Source organism: Podarcis liolepis (assembly GCF_965112155.1).
Source record: "Podarcis liolepis genome assembly, chromosome: 18".
Taxonomy (NCBI): domain Eukaryota; kingdom Metazoa; phylum Chordata; class Lepidosauria; order Squamata; family Lacertidae; genus Podarcis; species Podarcis liolepis.
Window position 1 is genome coordinate 6,051,361 of NC_139572.1, and position 22,446 is coordinate 6,073,806.

General features: G+C 47.5%; 1 protein-coding gene across 2 annotated transcripts; it reads right to left on the reverse strand.

The window, feature by feature from the left end:
* Nucleotides 1-741: 741 nt before the first annotated feature.
* On the reverse strand, nt 742-20,664 carry LOC310697383 (perilipin-3-like). 2 transcript variants are annotated; one of them, XM_083483990.1, is made up of 8 exons: nt 20,455-20,664; nt 16,296-16,363; nt 11,338-11,533; nt 9,833-9,915; nt 7,961-8,258; nt 5,601-5,800; nt 2,076-2,204; nt 742-1,998 (listed from the first exon to the last, which is right to left on the reverse strand). In XM_083483990.1, exons 2-8 carry the CDS (start codon nt 16,353-16,355, stop codon nt 1,651-1,653), a joined length of 1,314 nt encoding a protein of 437 aa, XP_083340116.1. In that variant the 5' UTR covers nt 16,356-16,363; nt 20,455-20,664; the 3' UTR covers nt 742-1,650. The 2 variants fall into 2 exon arrangements, with proteins under 2 accessions (XP_083340116.1, XP_083340117.1); XM_083483991.1 differs by having other exon boundaries at nt 742-1,995; nt 20,455-20,622.
* Between the last annotated feature and the right edge of the window lie 1,782 nt (nt 20,665-22,446).

The following is a 22,446-nucleotide window of genomic DNA, read 5'->3' on the forward strand; positions in this document are numbered from 1 at the left end:
GGGGAATCTACTCTGCTACATCACTCACTAGAGGATAATACTTAATCAATATACCCTTTCCTACAATCCTTAAGATTCCCCACACGTTTATGACATTTTCTGGGCTGGTCCAAGTCCTCAACTTCCTCCAGTTTCCACAGTTCAGCCAACTTCATGCTGAACTGCATGCAGGATCTTTCCCACCTTATGAGGAACGGCTAAGGGAGCTGGGCATGTTTAGCCTGGAGAAGAGGAGGTTAAGGGGTGATATGATAGCCATGTTCAAATATATAAAAGGATGTCACATAGAGGAGGGAGAAAGGTTGTTTTCTGCTGCTCCAGAGAAGCGGACACGGAGCAATGGATCCAAACTACAAGAAAGAAGATTCCACCTAAACATTAGGAAGAACTTCCTGACAGTAAGAGCTGTTTGACAGTGGAATTTGCTGCCCAGGAGTGTGGTGGAGTCTCCTACTTTGGAGGTCTTTAAGCAGAGGCTTGACAACCATATGTCAGGAGTGCTCTGGTGGTGTTTCCTGCTTGGCAGGGGGTTGGACTCGATGGCCCTTGTGGTCTCTTCCAACTCTATGATTCTATGATTCTATGTCATCCGCCATCAAGGTTCTATTCCACCTCCCCCAGGAGTCCATGGGAAGTTGGCAGTTCCAGCAAGTCCGCCAAAGGACCTCACGGGTGGCCCCTACGGATTGTTGACCCAGCAAGACTGCTGCCCACCTCCCTGCTCATTCAAGGCGGCTCGTGTTTTCAATGCGACAAGTGTTTTATTTATGAATCAAGGCATGGAGTGTACATAATGTGACACGTGGAGCTAGGAGGAAGTCGTGGGACAAATTCCATACAAGAAACATACACAATACAGGCTTTAAGGGACACACGGATGGCTGAGGGGAAGCAATCCACCCAAATATTCCGTTGGCTTGAGATTTAGGATCAGTCAATTCAGCTTTACTTAGAGGAAAGTATTTTGGGAGGAAAGGAGAAGAAAATGGGATTTGCTCTTAACTAGGTTGTGGTCCACCCCTCAGCAAGAAGTACTCCCTTCTTTGGGCACAGAAAAGCGCAAGGAGTTGAGTCCAAGATGACTTTTCAGCTAAGCTGAAGAGAGAGGCAAAAACAGCAACCCCTCAAAACACTCCCCCTCAAATTTACTGCTCTAGAACGAAATGGACGTGTCCTGGAGTTGGGTTCAAGGCCTGCCTAGATGCTGGGAAGAAATATATATACCGTATTTTTCGCTCTGTAAGACGCACTTTCCCCCCTCCTAAAAAGGAAGAGGGAATGTGTGTGGTTCTTATGCAGTGAATGCAGGCGGGAGGCTCTGCTCAGCGCTTCCCTCCTCAGGGAAAAGCCCCCAAAAGCACACACACTCTGCACGCTCTTTAAAGGGAGCGTGGCTGTTGGGGGAGCCTTAGCCGTGCGCAGCCTCTCCCGGGAAGGGATGAAGGCTGCGTGTGGCTAAAGAGGAAGCCAGGCCAGTGAGCGGGATCCTGCTGGCTGTTCTAGCTTCTGGCTTAGCCACGGAATGAAGTCTCCACAGGGGAGCGGGGAGCCTCCGCTAAAAACTAGGTGCGTCCAATCGCCCAGTGCCTCTAACAGAGCGAAAAATACGGTATATGTTTTTTAAAAAGGGTCTGGCACTCTTATACGCTACTACTGCATCTCTATTTCCTCTTCCTCCGCCTTGCCGGACGCAGCAAAGGGTCCCACCAGCCAAGACAGGGGGGCGTTGTGCACCACGTGGTCCATCAACTCGTCCGTCAGCTCGCGGAGCTTGGAGGCCTTCTCCCTGCTCTGGGCCAAGATGGTGCCGGAGAGGTCGCGGAAGGAATTGGCAGACACAAAGGCCACGCGGAGCTCCTCAGCGTTCTGGCGGAGGAGGCCCACTTTTTCCTGGAGGTTGGCCGGGAGGCCTTGGAGGTTGGAGACCAACGTCATGGTGGCCGACTGAATCTGCTGGGCCAGGCCGCGGGAGACCTCCAAGGCTTGGGTTTCCATCTGCTGGAAGAGGGCAAGAGCACGTCAAGGTTTTGCAAAAGGCTGGGACACACGGTGGGGACCTTCCGAAAGCGACTTACCTCGGGCTCAGGGATGTTCTTCTGGCTCAGTTCAGGGGACTGCTTCTGACTCCATTGCTTCCACATCTGGTGAACCTTCTCCTGACCACTTTGGATCTTCTGATCCATTCCTTGTTTGACATGTTCCATCTGGGAGGACAGAAGAAGAAGAAGAAGAAGAAGAAGAAGAAGAAGAAGAAGAAGAAGAAGAAGAAGAGTAGTTTAGATTTGATATCCCGCTTTATCACTACCCTAAGGAGTCTCAAAGGGACGCGGGTGGTGCTGTGAGTTAAACCACAAAGCCTAGGGCTTGCCAATCAGAAGGTCGGCGGTTCGAATCCCCACGACGGGGTGAGCTCCCGTTGCTCGGTCCCTGCTCCTGCCAACCTAGCAGTTCGAAAGCACGTCAAAGTGCAAATAGATAAATAGGTACCACTCCGGCGGGAAGGTAAATGGCGTTTCCGTGCGCTGCTCTGGTTCTCCAGAAGCGGCTTAGTCATGCTGGCCACATGACCCGGAAGCTGTACGCCGGCTCCCTTGGCCAATAAAGCGAGATGAGCGCCGCAACTCCAGAGTCGGCCACGACTGGACCTAATGGTCAGGGGTCCCTTTACCTTTAAGGAGTCTCAAAGCAGCTAACATTCTCCTTTCCCTTCCTCCCCCACAACAAACACTCTGTGAGGTGAGTGGGGCTGAGAGACTTCAGAGAAGTGTTACTGGCCCAAGGTCACCCAGCAGCTGCAGGTGGAGGAGCGGGGAAGCGAACCCAGTTCACCAGATTACGAGTCCGCCGCTCTTAACCACTACACCACGCTGGCTCAGAAGAAGACAATCAACAGCAGCCCCTTTTGCAGCCTTCAGACTCTTATCGCAGAATAGTTTCCAGGCACCTTTTACCATATGTTGTGGGTGTGTAAGGTAATAATAATAATAATAATAATAATAATAATAATAATAATAATAATAAAAAATGTTATTTATACTCCACCCTCCCCGGCCAGAGCAGGGCTCAGGGCGGCTAACACCGGTAAAATTACAATAAAAACATAATGGGGGGGAAAATACAATTTAAAATACAGGTTAAAATGCAATTTAAAATACAGCCTCATTTTAAAAGTAGCCCATAGATCAAAACCATAAGGGGGAGGGAAACAAAAGGGTCAGACTGAGTCCAAACCAAAGGCCAGGCCGAACAGCTCTGTCTTGCCGGCCCTGGCGGAAAGATGTCAAAGCATTCTGGGAAATGATATACAGTCGTACCTCGAAAGTCGAACGGAGTCCGTTCCGGAAGTCCGTTTGCCTTCCTAAACATTCGGAAACCAAAGCACAGCTTCTGATTGGCTGCTGGAAGCTCCTGTAGCCAATCGGAAGCCGTGCTGGATGTTCAGCTTCCGAAAATCGTTTGAAAACCGGAACACTCATTTCCGGGTTTTGATTGTTTGGGAGCCGATTTGTTCGAGAGCCAAGGCGTTTGAGATCCAAGGTACGACTGTACAATGAATTGAAAAAAATGTTTAAAATAACTTTTATAAAAAAAACAACCCAGAAGCTTTTTTATTAGACTTGTAGGTATCGAGATCTCAAAGGAGCAGAAAAGGCTTTTTATGTACGCGACGACAGCCGGATGTTATTAGCCCAGAGATGGAAAGAAGACAAAGTCCCTACCAGGGGAAAATGGCGAACTAAGCTATTGGATTATGCCAAAATGGCAAAACTGACCAGGAAGCGCAAGGAACCAAGAAGACTAAAACTTCAATGAAGGATGGAATTATTTTTTTTAATTTACCATATTTTTTGCTCTATAAGACTCACTTTTTCCCTCCTAAAAAGTAAGGGGAAATGTGTGTGAATCTTATGGAGCGAATGCAGGCTGCGCAGCTATCCCAGAAGCCAGAACAGTAAGAGGGATTGCTGCTTTCACTGCGCAGCGATCCCTCTTGCTGTTCTGGCTTCTGAGATTCAGAATATTTTTTTTCTTGTTTTCCTCCTCCAAAAACTAGGTGCGTCTTGTGGTCTGGTGCGTCTTATAGAGCGAAAAATACGGCACTTGAGATACCACTGTAAGCAGATGAGAACATTATCAGGATTGCAATAACACCTGTAATGTAGAAGACACTATAGATAAAATGGAGACATAAAATTTGGATGATGAAATAATACGCAGTTGAAAAGGTTTATAACAAGACCCGTGGAGGGGAAAGGTGGTAAGTCTAGAGATTCAGAGAAATCTCCAAATATGGTTATGCATTTTGCATTGTTACAACTCTACACTTGTAAACTCATATACAAATTACAGTGGTGCCTCGCAAGACGAAAAGAATCCGTTCTGTGATTCTCTTCGTCTAGCGGTTTTTTCGTCTTGTGAAGCAAGCCCATTGACGGATTAGCGGATTAGCGCTATTAGCGGCTTTTAGCGGCTTATCGGATCAGCTGATAAGCGACTTAGCGGCTTAGAAAAAGGGGGGAGGGGGGAAAACCCGCAGGAACTTGCAAGACATTTTCGTCTTGCGAAGCAAGCCCATAGGAGATTCGTTTTGCGAAGCACCTCCAAAACAGAAAACTCTTTCGTCTAGCGAGTTTTTCGTCTTGCGAGGCATTCGTCTTGCGGGGCACCACTGTATACAAATTTTATATAAAAAAACTCCAGGTCATATTCAACCCGCTGAGCTCAATGGCCACAAACGGGCTGATTGATTCCAATGGGTCTCCTCCGAGCAACTGAACACAATCCTCCAGACTTATAGCAGGCTTTAAGACACTGGGTTCGGTCCAGTACACCGGCCTCGGTCCAGTATACCTGAAGGAGCATCTCCACCCCCATCGTTCTACCCGGACACTGAGGTCCAGCTCCGAGGGCCTTCTGGCTGTTCCCTCACTGTGAGAAGCCAAGTTACAGGGAACCAGGCAGAGGGCCTTCTTGGTGGTGGCACCCGCCCTGTGGAACGCCCTCCCACCAGATGTCAAAGAGAACAACAACTACCAGACTTTTAGAAGACACCTGAAGGCAGCCCTGTTTAGGGAAGCTTTTAATGTTTAATGTATTACAGTATTTTAATATTTTTTGGGAAGCCGCCCAGAGTGGCTGGGGAAGCCCAGCCAGATGGGCAGAGTATAAATAATAAATTATTATTATTAAGAAAAATCTTGCAAGAGCTGAACATTGTTGTGTTCTCTCTCTTCTTAGCGTTTCAGCTTTCTGCAAACGGCTTTGGAGGTTGTAGTTTCCACAACCAAGAGGTGTATAAATTAATGAAACAAATACCGTATTTTTTGCACCATAACACTCACTTTTTTCCTCCTAGAAAGGGGAAATGTTTTTGCGTGTTATGGAGGGAATGCCTAGGGGTGGCATGCCTACGGATTTTCCTCCTCTAAAAACTATGTGCGTGTTATGGTCGGGTGCGTGTTATAGAGCGAAAAATACGGTAAATAAACTACTGCCACCCCTCCCCAAACCATTGATGCTGTCCGGGGCCCGGTGGGAGTTGTGAGCCTGGCAATATCTAGGCTGCCCCATCTCCTTGCTCTACCCAGAATGCTTCTTACCAGCTCGATGGTTTGGTGTAGCTGGGTGAGGGCATCTTGGGTACTTTCCTTGGCATCCCTCAGCTTGCCCAGAGAGTGCTGGTAGGCTCGGTGGCGGACCTTGGCCGAGAGAGACCCCAGGCGCACAAAGTAGCTCCTTTGCTCCTTCTGCTGCTCCACGGTGGCGATTTCAAAACCCTCGACGGTGGTGGCCAGTTTAGCTAGGAGAAAACCCAAGAGAATTCATTTTTTTAAATAAAATATTTATTGCAAATTTTAGACAAAAGAAAGATTAACAAGCATATATAGTACCATCTCCATACAGTCCAGCAAAAAAAAAAAGAACAGAAAAGATTTAAAAAGTAAAAAGAAAGAAAAGAAAATACATAAAAATCAATTTATCCATAAATCATATTTCCATAAACTTTGGACTTCCTCACATCACCCTTTCCTGCGTTCTCAGTCATACAGTTATAAACAGCAATTTATTACCTTGTTTCAAATCATATTAATAATTCTCAAATATTATGTCCCCAATTATCAATATTTTTATCATATATTAAACCAATTAACTTAAGCATAATATTACCTCAAATATCGTCATTTTCTTAAACATCACTTACTCATATCTCTTATAGCTAAATTGCTGATGCCATATTATTTTCTATCATGCATTCTCCTAACATTCATGCAACTTAGGTTTTTGTAGATAGTCTTTAAATTTTTTCCAGTCCTCTTCCACCGTCTCTTCTCCCAGGTCTCGAAAACCCAAGAGAATTCAATGTCTTCTTGGAAACACTTCAGGGCCGGCCAGAGACCGTTTGGCACCTGAGGCGAAACCCTAGGGGGGTAGGAGAGCTGGGGGGGGGGGAATCCACATTTGCTCCACTTGCATTTCAAATAGTACAGTGGTACCTTGGGTTACAGACGCTTCAGGTTACAGACTCCGCTAACCCAGAAATAGTACCTCGGGTTAAGAACCTTGCTTCAGGATGAGAACAGAAATCGTGCGGCGGTGGCAGCAGCAGGCCCCATTAGCAAAAGTGGTACCTCAAGTTAAGAACAGTTTCAGGTTAAGAACGGATCTCCAGAACGAATTAAGTTCTTAACCCGATGCACCACTGTACATGGGTAAAAAGGTAAAGGTAAAGGGACCCCTGACCGTTAGGTCCAGTCATGGCCGACTCTGGGGTTGCGGCGCTCATCTCGCTTTACTGGCCGAGGGAGCCGGCGTACAGCTTCCGGCTCATGTGGCCAGCAGGACTAAGCCGCTTCTGGCGAACCAGAGCAGCACACGGAAACGCCATTTACCTTCCTGCCGGAGCGGTACCTATTTATCTACTTGCACTTTGACGTGCTTTCGAACTGCTAGGATGGCAGGAGCAGGGACCGAGCAAAGGGAGCTCACCCCGTCGCGGGGATTCGAACCGCCATCCTTCTGATCGGCAAGTCCTAGGCTCTGTGGTTTAACCCACAGCGCCACCCGCGTCCCTAGTACATGGGTAGATGAGTCTAAAAAGCCTGGGACTTGAATTTTCACAGCTCTCCGGCAGCGATAGTGGCTCATTGACCAGAAGTAATGTATTAAGCATTAACTTTAATTCAGTATACCTGAAGGAACGTCTCCACCCCCATTGTTCTTCCCACCAGATGTCAAAGAGGAAAAAAAGTACCAAACTTTTAGAAGACATCTGAAGGCAGCCCTGTTTAGGGAAGCTTTTAATGTTTGATGTTTCATTGTATTTTTAATATTCTGTTGGGAGACACCCTGAGTGGCTGGGGAAACCCAGCCAGATGAGCAGGGTATAAGTAATAAATTATTACTATTACCATTATTATTATTATTACAGTGGTACCTCGGGTTACATACGCTTCAGGTTACAGACTCTGCTAACCCAGAAATAGTACCTCGGGTTAAGAACTTTGCTTCAGGATGAGAACAGAAATCATGCTCCGGTGGTGCGGCGGCAGCGGGAGGCCCCATTAGCTAAAGTGGTGCTTCAGGTTAAGAACAGTTTCAGGTTAAGTACGGACCACCGGAACGAATTAAGTTCTTAACCCGAAGTACCACTGTATTTTTATTTGCAGGACAGAACGCACCCTCATATTCTGTCACAAGTCCCATTTGTTTGCAACTGAACCAGTCCCTCTATGGAGACGGAAGAGGTCTCCCTCACAGGGCTCTTGTTAAGAATTTCGGAGCTCTCCCTAAATGAAGCCCATTTTAGAAAACCCAGGTAGCAAGCGAGTCGCCCCATAACCCCAGCCTGCTGAGATTGTCAGCCTTGGGAGACAACCCGGCAACTCTTCCCGGGTTGGTCTAGATGTCCGCCAGGGCCTTTTCCAACTCTGTGGAAAGCTGAAAGCGTGCAGGGCCTCACCCAGCTCCTCATCTGTCATGGGAAGGTAGTGGTCCACCAACTGTTCCGATTTCCCCAGCACAGCATCCACCCCGCTGGTCACCATCTGCCCCACCGAGGAGCCCATCACTGTGTTGACTCCGCTGGCCACCGCGGACCTGGTCATCTCGACACCTCCCTGGACCGCCTCCTTGGTTCGATCCACCATCCCGGTCACGGTGCTGGCAACGGCGTCCTTCGCACCCGAGACCGTGCTGCTGATGGCGTCCTTGGCTCCTGTCATGGTGGAGGTCACCAAATCTTTGGTGCCTGAAATGATCTAGAGGACAGTTTCGTATGATATAGATAGATAGATAGATAGATAGATAGATATTACGGTCAGAGACCAGCTTATAAAACGCACTTGGGGGTACAATCCCAGAAGGGATAAAACAATGTACAACAATAAATTTAAAATTTATAAATGCGATAAGCGTATAGACACTTAAAACTTGAAGATAAGCTAAAGCAGAGAGATGACCCGGAGTCACCGATGGAACCAAGTTTGGGGATTTTCTTAACGAACACGTTTGGGTCGGGGGATGGTCTGTGCCTACACAGAATCTGGTGACCATCCGGGTCGTCTTATGATCTTTGCCTAACAGGAAAAGGTCACATTTTTGCTTTTCCGGGAGGTCAGCGAAGTCTCTGAGCATATGGGACTTTTCTAAAGGATCCTTTAAAGGACGGGCGAGGGCAGAGCCGAGCTTCTGGCTAGTGTAAAAGCCCTTCTTACATTTTTGGATACGAGAAAGAAGAGATATAGTGCCGGTGCGGCTATATACCTCTCAATTTCTCCAATTTTATAGCCAGGGCACCTTGAGCAGTCCTGTTCTCTCTCGGTGTCTATGATTCTTTGCCTGGCCGTAGCTTTTGCCTGGCCCAAGCCCAGGCTTAGAAGGGCTTGAGGGGCAAAACCCAGTTTCTGAAGGGTGTTGAGGACTGCTGTCTGCCAGCCTGACTGGAGCTGGTCGCAAAGGATCAGTGGGGCTATTCCTCAGGGGAGCAGATTCAATGCCAGCCATTTATAGATTGATGTTAGGTGGATATAAGCCTCCACTCTCACCATCCCCCTTTCTAGTCTAACCCATGCATTTGAAACACTTCTGGAGACTTGTAGGAGACCTCTAAGGAGTTTGGCAGTTTCGTATGTTTTATTGCGCTTTTAATATTCTGCTGGGAGCCGCACCCAGAGTGGCTGGGGAAGCACAGCCAGATAGGCGGGGTGTTGTCGTTTAGTCGTGTCTGACTCTTCGTGACCCCCTGGACCAGAGCACGCCAGGCCCTCCTGTCTTCCACTGCCTCCCGCAGTTTGGTCAGACTCATGCTGGTAGCTTCGAGAACACTGTCCCACCACCTCGTCCTCTGTCGTCCCCTTCTCCTTGCGCCCTCCATCTTTCCCAACATCAGGGTCTTTTCCAGGGAGTCTTCTCTTCTCATGAGGTGGCCAAAGTATTGGAGCCTCAGCTTCAGGATCTGTCCTTCCAGTGAGCACTCAGGGCTGATTTCCTTCAGAATGGAGAGGTTTGATCTTCTTGCAGTCCATGGGACTCTCAAGAGTCTCCTCCAGCACCAGAATTCAAAAGCATCCATTCTTCGGCAATAGGCGGGGTATAAACAATAAATTGGCGGCCCGGATCCAACAGCCAGTCTGATGTTCACGTTTTTATTTGTATGCACTTAAAACGAACAGCCAGTCTGTAGTCCCCCCCCCCTTAATCTCTCCCTGGGATGCTTCCCTAACTTGTTTAACCCAGCGAGGACGTTGCAGTGTTAATACACATTGCAGAATTCCCTGGACGTGTGAAGAGGGAACAGTGAATCCTGCCCTCCAGGAAGGACGTCTCTATTTACCTTATCGGTGGGCTGTTGAAGAATCGGCAGATTTTCCTCCAACTTGTCCAGCCCTTTGCAGGCAAACTCGTTGGCTGATGAAACTGAATGAGGAATAATAGCAATAATATCTATATATTAGAGAAGAATATATGGAATTGCAATTGTTAATTCTTTCGGCGATATAGTATACTTTTCTTTCCCTTTTCACATTCTTAATTAATAATAATTATTATTATTATTTATTTGTAGCCCGCCCATCTGATTGGGTTGCTCTGGCCACTCTGGGCAGCTTCCAACATATAAAAACATAATAAAACATTAAATGTTACAAAGCTTCCCTATAGAGGGCTGCCTTCAGATGTCTTCTAAAGGTGGTAGCTTTACCCATCTCCTTGTTATCTGATGGGAGGGCATCTCACAGAGGGGACCCTGAGGTCGAGCTCCGAGGGCCTTCTGGGGGTTCCCTGCCTGCGAGAAGTGAGGTTACAGGAAACCTGTTCCATTCATTCATTCATTGAAGTCCCAGTTCCATTCATGCATTCATTTTACGGTATTATTAATTATTATTATTATTATTATTATTATTATTATTATTATTATTATCATCATCATCATTGTCAGAGCTGCTTCCAGATCCTAGCTCACAGAGGATCACGCTAGCCAGCGGTCACTTGTAAAAGTCTTTTATTGAGTTACAGTTTCCATTCTCAAGCTGCTGCGCGCAGCTCTACGTCTTAAGGGTTAGACCGGCGAAGCTCCGTCTGAGTCTCCGCCCCCTGTACACCAACTTAATACCCTAGCCTTACTCCACCTTTTCCGCCTGACTGTTCTTCTCTGGGTCCCTCTGCCCCCCGGGGTCTCTTCCTTCCGGGATTCTTCTGACGCCGACCCCCCGGACCCTCCTGTCTCCTTGCGTCGGGCTTTAGGACCTGGCTCCCTTTCCGGGCTGCCTACTGCGTCACTTTCCTGTGCATTTGAACTTGGCGCGCGCACCCAACCTTCCACTTTCCGTTTGACCGTTTCCTCGCTCCCCGATGGAGGTGTGGCCACTCCTGACTCATGCCCTCCCTCCTGTTGTGAGCTGCCAGCGCTTGATACCTGGCGCCCTTCCTCTCCCCTGCTCTCTGGCGGTGACGCTGGTCCCGATTTCCAACTGCTCCCCTCTGAGCCCCCTCTGGCCCTTTCTTCCTGGGGTGTCCCCCTAGGCTCCCCCCTTGCCCTGGCCACTGGTGCTCCTTTCTGTGAATCTTCTGATTCACTGGAAAGACTCTGAGATCTCGGGTCGTCGTCATCACTCATCTTTTCTTCTGCCTCCTCCCCCTCGCTCTCTGTTTCCTCCCTTGCCCTTGCCTCTGCTCCTAAACCCCTGACAATCATCATCAAGGCAAGGTCTCCTGTTTGCCTCCAAAACACAGCAGAAATGCAAAATGCAGCACTACTACCAGAGCAAGCAGGATGGAAAAAAAAACCCCCGCCCCTGGCAAAAAAAACCCCCATCCCTGGAAACTGGGCAGGCCACTCACTCTGGGGCTCGAGTTTGCTCAAGATGGGCTGAGCGCCGCTGGCAGCCGCCGAAGCAATGGTCTTGACGCCTTTCTCAGCCACGTCGCAGACGGATTTCACATAGGGATGGCTTTCCTTCGTGGATGTATATGCCGCAGAGACCATGTTGTAGGCGGAACTGACCAGTGGGAGGTTGGCGACCCTGCCCGCGACATTCTGACCGGGAGGAGAAAAAGAATGGAAGATGTAAACACAGATATATAAACTTAGGGCTTTTGCGGGCAACACGGTTATTATTTATTGATCAACCTTTGGGAAATACAAAGACGGTAAATAAATAAATAAATAAATAAATAAATAAATAAATAATAATAATAGGTAAAGGGGCCCCTGACCATTAGGTCCAGTCGTGACCGACTCTGGGATTGCGGTGCTTATCTCGCTTTATTGGCCGAGGGAGCCGGCCTACAGCTTCCAGGTCAAGTGGCCAGCATGACAAAGCCACTTCTGGCGAACCAGAGCAGCGCACGGAAACGCCGTTTACCTTCCCGCCAGAGCGGTACCTATTTATCTACTTGCACTTTGACATGCTTTCGAACTGCTAGGTTGGCAGGAGCAGGGACTGAGAAACGGGAGCTTACCCCGTCGCTGGGATTCGAACCACCAACCTTCTGATCGGCAAGTCCTAGGCTCTGTGGTTTAACCCACAGCACCACCCTATAATAATAATAATTTATTATTTATACCCCGCCCATCTGACTGAATTTCCCCAGCCACTCTGGGTGGCTCCCAATCGAGTGTTAAAAAGAATACAGCATTAAATATTAAAAACTTCCCTAAACAGGGCTGCTTTCAGATGTCTTTTAAAGATAAGATAGATGCTTATTTCCTTCACATCTGAAGGGAGGGCATTCCAGAGGGCGGGCGCTACCACCGAGAAGGCCCTCTGTCTGGTTCCCTGTAACCTCACTTCTTGCAATGAGGGAACCGCCAGAAGGCCCTTGGCGCTGGACCTCAGTGTCTCAGGTAAGAAGGGAGATAAAACAATTTGGAGACTTAGCTGTTTTCTATATAAACGAAGATAAAACTAAAATCCGGGCCAAAAAATCTGCAAAACAAAACGGGCATTGGGGTGGGGAAAAGTTGGCATATTTGGGCATAGTTAACACACAAAAACTGCAGCGCTTTTCCAGAACAATTGCGTTAAAGTATGGAAAGAGGTGAAACTAGATTCATCAAGACCCTGCCTGCTACATTCTGACCGGGGTTTTTTGGGTTGGGGAGGGAGGAGAAAAATAATGGAAGATATTAACTCAGATATATAAACCTAGGGCTTTTGCGGGAGACACTTTATTATTTGTTGATAATCCTTTGGGAAATACGAATAGATGCCCCTTAGGGTCTCTTCTGACTATGATTCCACGAGGCCAGCTGGGGTTTCGAGGGTCTCAGCGGCTTCAAGGAGGGAATATTATCCGAGACAAGAGATTCTGCAAAAGGAAACTAGCGTATAGGAAGTTTTTCCAGCGCTGCCGCAGCAGAAGTCTAGGTTGTCACAATTCAGTCCCCTTGCAAACAAACGAATAAATCAAAGCCGATTGTGCAACTTGGACATTTCACCTCATAAAGTAGGTTGGGGCGAGAGATAGTATGGGAGTCATGAGTTTCATGACGCAGCGTCACTCGAACTCTGGCCTCTAGTCCATTTGTGAGCCTCTGAATGTAGAAGCCAGAAAAGGGGATTAAAGAAGAGCAGTTTAGTTCTCTGCAGGAGCCCACAGCTGCCGAAGATTTGGCGTTCTGAGTTTCGGCATGGCGTTTATCCCTCGATAAAAGTTGCAGAAAAACTAGAAATTGCGGTTAACCAGGGCAGTGTGACTCGCAGGTCGATGGGCAGAGGGAAAACAATTGCGATGTCATACGAAAGAAACGTTTCTTTCTGTTAATTGTGTAGAGATAAAAACTTCAATAAAAATTACCGTATTTTTCGCTCTCCAAGACTCACTTTTTCCCTCCTAAAAAGTAAGGGGAAATGTGTGTGCGTCTTATGGAGCGAATGCAGGCTGCACAGCTGTCCCAGAAGCCAGAACAGCAAGAGGGATTGCTGCTTTCACTGCGCAGCGATCCCTCTTGCTGTTCTGGCTTCTGAGATTCAGGATATTTTTTTTTTCTTGTTTTCCTCCTCCAAAAACTAGGTGCGTCTTGCGGTCTGGTGCGTCTTATAGAGCGAAAAATACGGTTATAAAAATAAAAAATGTGCTGTCATGCGTATACAGTGATTAGACCATCCTGAGTTCGAATCCTGACTCAAGCCGAAGACCGTCACTGTCATCTCTCGGGCCAGCTGACCTCACAATGGAATCATTTGCTGTCTATGAACTACAAGTCACTGCTGGCTAGTCAGGCTAATGACACTGTAAACTGGCAAAGCTCTGAAGAACTTTAGAAGACACCTCAAAGCAAGCCTGCATAGGGTTTTTTTTTAATGTTTCATGTTCTATTGTGTTATTGTATATGCTGGAAGCCTCCCAGAGTGGCTAGGCCAACCCAGTCAGATGGACAGGGTTCTAATAATAAAATTATCACACACACACACAAATATTAAAACACCAGCCGCGCTTGGAGGTCCGTCAACTGGCAACGCAACAGAACATACATTTAAGCACATCCGATGTGCGTTTAAAACACACGACTTCTGTCTCCCCCCGCCGGCAAAGATTCCTGGGAACTGTAGTTTAAAGGAGCTGGGAATTTCAGTTCTTGGGAAGAGAGAGTTAACTACAGTCCGCAGTAAAAAGGTAAAGGGACCCCTGACCATTAGGTCCAGTCGTGGCCGACTCTGGGGTTGCGCGCTCATCTCGCTTTATTGGCTGAGGGAGCCGGCGTACAGCTTCCGGGTCATGTGGCCAGCAGGACTAAGCCGCTTCTGGCGAACCAGAGCAGTGCACGGAAACGCCGTTTACCTTCCCGCCGGAGTGGCACCTATATATCTACTTGCACTTTGACGTGCTTTCGAACTGCTAGGTTGGCAGGAGCAGGGACCGAGCAACGGGAGCTCACCCCGTCGCGGCGGGGATTCAAACCGCCGACCTTCTGATCGGCAAGTCCTAGGCTCTGTGGTTTAACCCACAGCGCCACCCGCGTCCCTTACAGTCCGCAGTAATGTGCTTTAAATGTTTGCAGATGTGCTCCTATCAATCTGCTCCTTAGCTGCCATTGCCAAGTACAATTCAAAGTTTCGGTGCTGACCTTTGCCACTAAGTAGAACCAGACAGTTTTGTTATTTCAGCTTCGCTCCGCAAGACGGTCAGGCCTGGCGAGGGTTGTGAATGCAGCCCACTGAATGCAATTGATTGGAAACAAGCCGATCCAAGCACTTGACTTTTGCTCCCGTGAGATGTGGCTGCCTTTGTGCCACTTTGCTGCAATCGCATTTGAGCAGAGATTTTGAAACGCCAACCTCCAGCGCTTAATCCAGAATGTGGCAGCTAGAATGGGGACTGGGAGCGGCCGCCGAGACCACATAACACATGAAAGACCTACATTGGCTCCCAGTATGTTTCCGAGCACAATTCAAAGTGTTGGTGTTGACCTTTAAAGCCCTAAACGGCCTCGGTCCAGTATACCTGGAGGAGCGTCTCCACCTCCATCGTTCTACCCTGTCACTGAGGTCCAGCGCTGAGGGTCTTCTGGCGGTTCCCTCACTGCGAGAAGCAAAGCTACAGGGAACCAGGCAGAGGGCCTTCTCGGTAGTGGCGCCCGCCCTGTGGAACACCCTCCCACCAGATATCAAAGAGATAAACAACTACCTGACATTCAGAAGACATCTGAAGGCAGCCCTGTTCAGTGAAGTTTTTAATGTTTGACATATTAGTGTATTTTTGGTCTTTGTGGAAGCCGCCCAGAGTGGCTGGGGAAACCCTGAGATAAGGCATTATCAGATAACCTGGCAGACAGGAAAAGCTACAACATGGAAAAGCCTCCCCATTGTCTTTTCGTTCACAAATCCTGTTTTAAGGGTATGTCTGTGTATGAATAGGGTGAGCCTGTGACCTGGCTCAGGAACTAACTATTTATCATTACAAAAGACTGGCCAGGCTCCCCAGGCAATCCAATCAAGTGACCATTAACAGGTAACCTGCCAGACAGGAGATAAAACAACGCACTCAGATTTCTGTTGTAGATCACCTTTTCTGTGATGCAGGTATGATGTTTGTGGGGGGTGGTCTTGGGTTACACCCCTTCTGTGATGTATGTATGATGTTTCTGGGGGTGGTCTGGAGCTCCAGGGCAGAGATTTAAAAATGTCTATATAAGGGCAAGCGCACCTTGGTTCTGTGTCCTCCTCCTTTCCTGCGTGTGAGGGGAGCACCCTGTTGCAACAGATCAATAAAGATCAGGCCTACTAGCTGCTTTGCTTCTCAATATTCTCTGGTTGGCCTCTGTTATTTTCTCCTACCAATAGGGAACCCACTTAAGGACTCTATATAGGCTCTTGGACACCCCATAAGGGGAAAAGGGTAGATTTTGTTTATAACAACATACCAAACAGAAATTATAAGAAAGTTGAACTATACAAAATAATAATAATAATAATAATAATAATAATAATAATAATAATAATTTATTTGTACCCCGCCCATCTGGCTGGGTTTCCCCAGCCACTCTGGGCGGCTTCCAACAAAGATGAAACATACACTAAAATGTCACATATTAAAAACTTCCCTGAACAGGGCTGCCTTCAGATGTCTTCTGAATGTCAGGTAGTTGTTTATCGCTTTGACATCTGGTGGGAGGGCGTCCCACAGGGCGGGCGCCACCACCAAGAAGGCCCTCTGCCTGGTTCCCTGTAACCTCGCTTCTCGCAATGAGGGAACCGCCAGAAGGCCCTCAGTGCTGGACCTCAGTGTCCGGGCAGAACGATGAGGGTGGAGACGCTCCTTCAGATATACTGGGAAAAACAAAACGAGCCACTTACTTTCGTGTCTTGTTCTTCAGTTACTGTAGAGGCGGCAGCATCACCTTCTGAGGACGACATTCTTGCAGCTAAGAAGGAATAAGAAACTCTCTTGAGTCACACATACAGAGATAATCTTGGGGGTAAAATCCAGGGCCACAAAGACATTCCCTGGTTGGAGGCTGGGAGATAAGGCAGCCACGTGCGATTAGCAGCTCAGAAGGTCCAGAAGGTCGATTCGGGATGGGGGAAGAATCACGTCTGCCTTTGTCACCGGCTGCTTACAAGTCTCTTTGCAAAAATAAAATAAAGACACCCCCCTCTTTTCCTTGACAGCGAACAAGGCCATGCGGCTGGACTTGGCTCAAGGTTTCCTAGTTGCAAATCTGTGCACCACATGGGGAAAGATGTGCTTTGGAGTCTGGGGAGATAAAAATCAATGAATAAATTTAAAAAATCGGATTTTTTAAAATTTAAATCTGTTTTTTTAAAAAACTGGATTTTTAAAATAAAATGCTTTTGGAGGAAAAAGATTTTCTCCACTGGCGTAGCGTGGGGGGTGCAGGGGGGCTGGCCGCACCGGGCGCAACATCTGGGGGTTAGGGTTAGGGGGCGCAAATCCACAGGTTAGGGGGCGCAAATTACTTGCCTTGCCCCGGGTGCTGACAACCCACGCTACGCCACTGATTTTCTCTTTAAGTTACATTATAGTCCAAAGGCTTTTCATCAGGAAATAAGGATTTGTCTTAAGTTTTTCACGTGTGCTAAAACTCAGTCTACGGTTTTTTTAAAAAAACATGTTAACAAACATGGATACCTTTGCTATAATGTTACTGTTTTAGTTAAATAAATTGTTTAAATTGCTATGAAGGGAATGATTGCTTTTCTCCTTCCAACAAAGTACAGCAGAAAAGTTGCCCAAGTATAAACAGTCAACTTATTAAACCTCGCAATAATTTCGTCATCTATGTATTTCTAATAGTATAACCAAATCAGTAATTTTTGATATAACTGTAAAAACCACTCTGAAAAGTTATTGTTCCAAAAACAATCTGGTTGGAAATATTCAAGGTTGTACCAGCAAGAATGAGTCTTTCTGTAAAAAAATTAAGGATCCAAATCAAGTTTTACAGACTAGTGATTTAAATTGTGGTTTAAATTGATTTGATTTAAATCACATCCACCCTGTTTGGAGCAGAGGTCTTCAATCTGGCACTGGGATTTTATTTTATTTTATTTATTTTATTTTTTTGCACAATGCCAACTCTGTTTTCCAGCCTGGCTCTATATGATTTGATTTGAGTACTGAACCTAACAGACTCCGAATGGCAACGAATCAGTTGCGAGCCACTCAGGAGTCCTGTAGAAGTGCTGTAAGCTCAGCGGAGCAGAATTGGCTTTGGACGCCGAAGGTCACGAGTTCGAATCCAGAGATCCCCAGTTGCGGCCTCGAACCCTGGAGAGTTGATGCCATTGGGTGTCGTAAGACCCAATGGCCTGACTCTGTATAAAGGCTCTCAAGAATCCTTTGCTTTTGGGAGGTGGGCGGCTTGCCAAATAACCTCCAACTCAGAGGTTCTTTGTTTGGCAAGACAAAGCCGTACGCCTAGACGACTACCCTTGCCACATTTTCTGGGATGGGAAGGACTGCAACCTTCACCCAAAAAAGATAAATTTTGCAAGACTCCCCACCATTTACTCAAGCAGAGCTGTTTCGACATCACACACTTCTCTTTGGAGAGACAAAACCCATCACAGATGAACCGGATAGCCAACGTTTAACAAAGCAATTGCAGCCACCCCCATTGTCCAGCCCGGACAACTGAGGTCCAGCTCTGAGGGTCTTCTGGCAGTTCCCTCCCTGCAAGAAGCGAGGTTGCAGGGAACCAGGCAGAGGGCCTTCTCGGTGGTGGCGCCCGCCCTGTGGAACATGTCAAGGGAAGAAAAAACTACAGTGGCACCTTGGTTTAAGAACAGTCCTGTTGACGAACGATTCAGTTTACGAACTCCGCAAAACCGGAAGTAGTGTCCTGGTTTGTGAAGTTTACCTCGGTCCAAGAACAGAATCTGAACAGTGGAAGGGCACCGGTGGCAGGAGGCCTCATTAGGGAAAGCGTGCTTCGGTTTAAGAACGGCTTCAGTTTAAGAACGTACTTCCGGAACGGATTAAGTTCGTAAACCGAGGTACCACTGTATCTGACTTTTAGAAGACATCTGAAGGCAGCCCTGTTTAGGGAGGTTTTTAACGTCTGATGTTTGATTGTGTTTTTAATATCCGGGTTTGCGGCGTTCAGGAGCCAAAACGTCTGAGAACCAAGGCATTTGGGATCCTTATGCCTTATTTCTGAGATGGCAAGCTGTTTTGAGCTGGTCTTAACATTTGCCAGTGACAGATAGGTAGCCGTGTTGGTCTGCCATAGTCAAAATAAAAAAGTTCCTTCCAGTAGCACCTTAAAGACCAACTAAGTTAGTTCTTGGTATGAGCTTTCGTGTGCATGCACACTTCTTCAGATATCTGAAGAAGTGTGCATGCACACGAAAGCTCATACCAAGAACTAACTTAGTTGGTCTTTAAGGTGCTACTGGAAGGAACTTTTTTATTTGTCAGTGAGTAATTACTAATCATATGGTATGCGGGTGGCGCTGTGGGTTAAACCACAGAGCCTAGGACTTGCCGATCGGAAGGTCGGCAGGTCAAATCCCCCCGACGGGGTGAGCTCCCGTTGCTCGGTCCCTGCTCCTGCCAACCTAGCAGTTCAAAAGCACTTCAAAGCGCAAGTAGATAAATAGGTACCGCTCCGGCGGGAAGGTAAACGGCATTTCCGTGCGCTGCTCTGGTTTGCCAGAAGCGGCTTAGTCCTGCTGGCCACATGACCCGGAAGCTGTACGCCGATTCCCTCGGCCAGTAAAGCGAGATGAGCGCCGCAACCCCAGAGCCGGCCGCGACTGGACCTAATTATTAATCATAACAGCCCGAGGTCTCATTCCAGGTCACATGAGAGCGCTCTCCCTGCGGTTTGATGGAGGTAGAAACTGTTTCATGCCTTGTTACGCTGCCGTTTCTACGGGGTTATACACTCTGTATTTATTACCCCTGCTATGCAAAAATCTCCAAATGCATCTGAACTTCAATGTCTAAAATCCCTGGTAGAGGACAAGGATCCTGAGATCACGTTAAGGGTAGCCAAATTCTGTGCGATTGCCATTAAACTTAGGGAACATGCTGTGCTATCATAATGATTAAGGCCTTAAATGATAATTTTAGGTTATATCTTAGTGACTAAGTTTTAATTTATATATATTTTTAACTGTTGCTATATATATTGTCCCTGTTATACCTAATTGCAAACTCAAATGTATCGCTATCGTGTTCTGTGACTTCCTTGATATTGTATGTGGGCTGGAACTGGTCTGTGACCAAAATACAGTGGTACCTCGGGTTACATACGCTTCAGGTTACAGACTCCGCTAACCCAGACATAGTGCTTCAGGTTAAGAACTTTGCTTCAGGATGAGAACAGAAATCGTGTTCCGGCGGCGCGGCGGCAGCAGGAGACCCCATTAGCTAAAGTGGTGCTTCAGGTTAAGAACAGTTTCAGGTTAAGTACGGACCTCCGGAACGAATTAAGTACTTAACCCGAGGTACCACTGTAGTAAAATTCAATTGATGAGCTTCAGTTGAGATTCCTGCATTCCAGGGGGTTGGGCTAGATGACCGTTGGGGGTCTCTTCCAACTCTAAAATACTATACGTGAACAGAGGGTGCTTTTTGCCTCTACTTTACTCTTTAAGCCCTACTCATTCATTCCCCCACACTGAAAGCACATTTAACCCCAAACCCTAAAATCCCGGGAACTTTAGTTTGCAAAGCATGCTGTTAACTGTAGCTCCCTATGTGCTACAGTCCCCAGCATTTCGTGGGGGCAGGGAAATGCGATTTAAGCCCACCTCGACTTAAGCAAGCTGTTACATCCCTAGACTTTGAGATAATAATTAAAAAGCTGGCCATCTCCCCAAAACTTGCGGCAGGCAGCTAAATATTTCAAATCCAGCTACAGCCCTATAAATACTGACTCAGAAATAGTATTAAAAGAAGAGATGTATAGTGAAACCATTGCTTTCGAAGTATCTGACCCGAATTGGGAAAGAAAGAAAGAAACTACAAAGTCTTTTAGCTCACCTGATGGGTCCGGCGGAGTTTCAGCTCCAGCAACTGTAAGAGACACGCCCGCGCCCACCTCTTAATATACTCCGGAGTGACTCCCCTTCCTCGCTGTCTGCAATCAGGAGCAAACAGGCATCATGTGAGCTCCGGAATGTGGGTGGGGTTAGAGGGGGAAGGGTGGGGGAGAAGGCGATCTTTTTCCTCCGGTTCCTGAAAGTTTGGTTCAAAACGAGCGAAGTGAAACTCCACCCCCGCTGGAGAAAATGAAAGTGGAAGTGGGCGAATTCGGAGCCGACGTTGCGATCTTCTGTAGGCAGGCAGAAATCCAACCGGAGCAGCAAACCCCTCGCAGCTTCATTTTCTTGGGGGCGGGCGGGTTCCCAGCCTGCTAAATGACACATTGCTGTCATTCCCTCTTGCTGAAAAATCAAGTTTAAAAAATGGTTCCTGAGACAACTATGAAGCTGATAAGCAAAAAAAGCAAAATTGCAATCCTATGCCTCCTTTACTTCGGAGTAAGCCCTGCTGGATTCCTTGGCACAATCTCCCTGGGAGTAGCTCCCCTCTTGAAGACAGCTGGACTTACTTTTGAGTAAACCTATGCTTATGATTCGGGTGGAAACTGCAACTCTCCAGTCTGCCCAGAGACACAGATAAATTGTGGAGTGCAGGGAAGTGTGGAAACGCCACTCTGCTTATGCTCAGAGACAACCTTCTGTATAGCATTCCGTTTTACCCCGTTGATAACTCCTGATGCTGGGCTGTGGGTGGGGCTGTGGGTTAAACCACAGAGCCTAGGACTTGCCGATCAGAAGGTTGGCGGTTCGAATCCCTGCGACGCGGTGAGCTCCCATTGCTCAGTCCCTGCTCCTGCCAACCTAGCTGTTCGAAAGCACTCCAGTGCAAGTAGATAAATAGGTACCACTCCGGCGGGAAGGTAAACGGCGTTTCCGTGCGCTGCTCTGGTTCGCCAGAAGCGGCTTAGTTATGCTGGGCACATGACCCGGAAGCTGTACGCCGGCTCCCTCGGCCAATAAAGCGAGATGGGTGCCGCAACCCCAGAGTCGACCACGACTGGACCTAATGGTCAGGGGTCCCTTTACCTTTACCTAACTCCTGGTGCTAGTGTTACGTGTAGCATCTTACAGCACTGCAGGCAGAAATCCCACAGGCGCAGAGGCTGTGATATGGGAGGAGACTTTGAATGCTTTGTGTATGTTGCGTACAAAAGGCACAAGGGTCCTGCCAGAAGAGAGACTTGGCCATAATTTTGGCTGTGAGTCTCGCAGGATATCTCCTTGCCTCGCAGGCTTTTCTTACCTGGCCTGGGAGAGTGGGACCCGGACTGACTCCAGCTACGAAAGCAGAGGCTGTGGAAGAAGCCAGGGACCACCTTTAGCAATGTTTCATTTCAAAACACTTAAGCGAAACTTTGTGTGTGTGTGTTAACTTTGCTGCGCTCAATGTGCATTCTGTGCCCGATCTCCTTCATGTCTTATTTTGAAAGCGTTGAAGAGAATGTTTTTTGTTCATCGCGTTGCTTTGAAAGTATATTTTCTTCAGCGACGTTTTATTCTGGACTGATTTATCTGACGCTTTGAGGTATGTTTGTAACCACTTTGAGATTCTTTTCTTTAAAATATAAAGCCGTTCAGGGAAGTTTTGTATTTTTTTACTATTTTTTGTCGTGAGCCGCCCAGAGTGGCTGGGGCAACCCAATCAAGATGGGTGGCATAGAAATAAATTATTATTATTATAATTATTGAACATCAACATGGTCGGAAGAACAAACAAATGATGCAGGGATGAATGAGTATGCACCACTCTGGCCAGACAGTCTGCGGGCAGGCAGGGTCTCATCCTGTGTACCAGATGGAGCTGGTAAACAGCTGCCTTGGACACAGATTTGACCTGTGCCTCCATGGACAGCTGTGAGTCCAGAATGACTCCCTGGCTGCGCACCTGGTCCTTCAGGGGCACAGTTACCCCATTCAGGACCAGGGGGTC

Excerpts from the sequence above, each read along its gene's own strand:
- LOC310697383 (XM_083483990.1), bottom strand. The coding sequence starts at position 16,355 with ATGTCGTCCTCAGAAGGTGATGCTGCCGCCTCTACAGTAACTGAAGAA. Across the intron at positions 9,916-11,337 it reads GAGCAAACTCGAGCCCCAGA|TTTCATCAGCCAACGAGTTT; the intron begins GTGAGTGGCCTG and ends TTCCTCATTCAG. Across the intron at positions 1,999-2,075 it reads AGAACATCCCTGAGCCCGAG|CAGATGGAAACCCAAGCCTT; the intron begins GTAAGTCGCTTT and ends GCCCTCTTCCAG.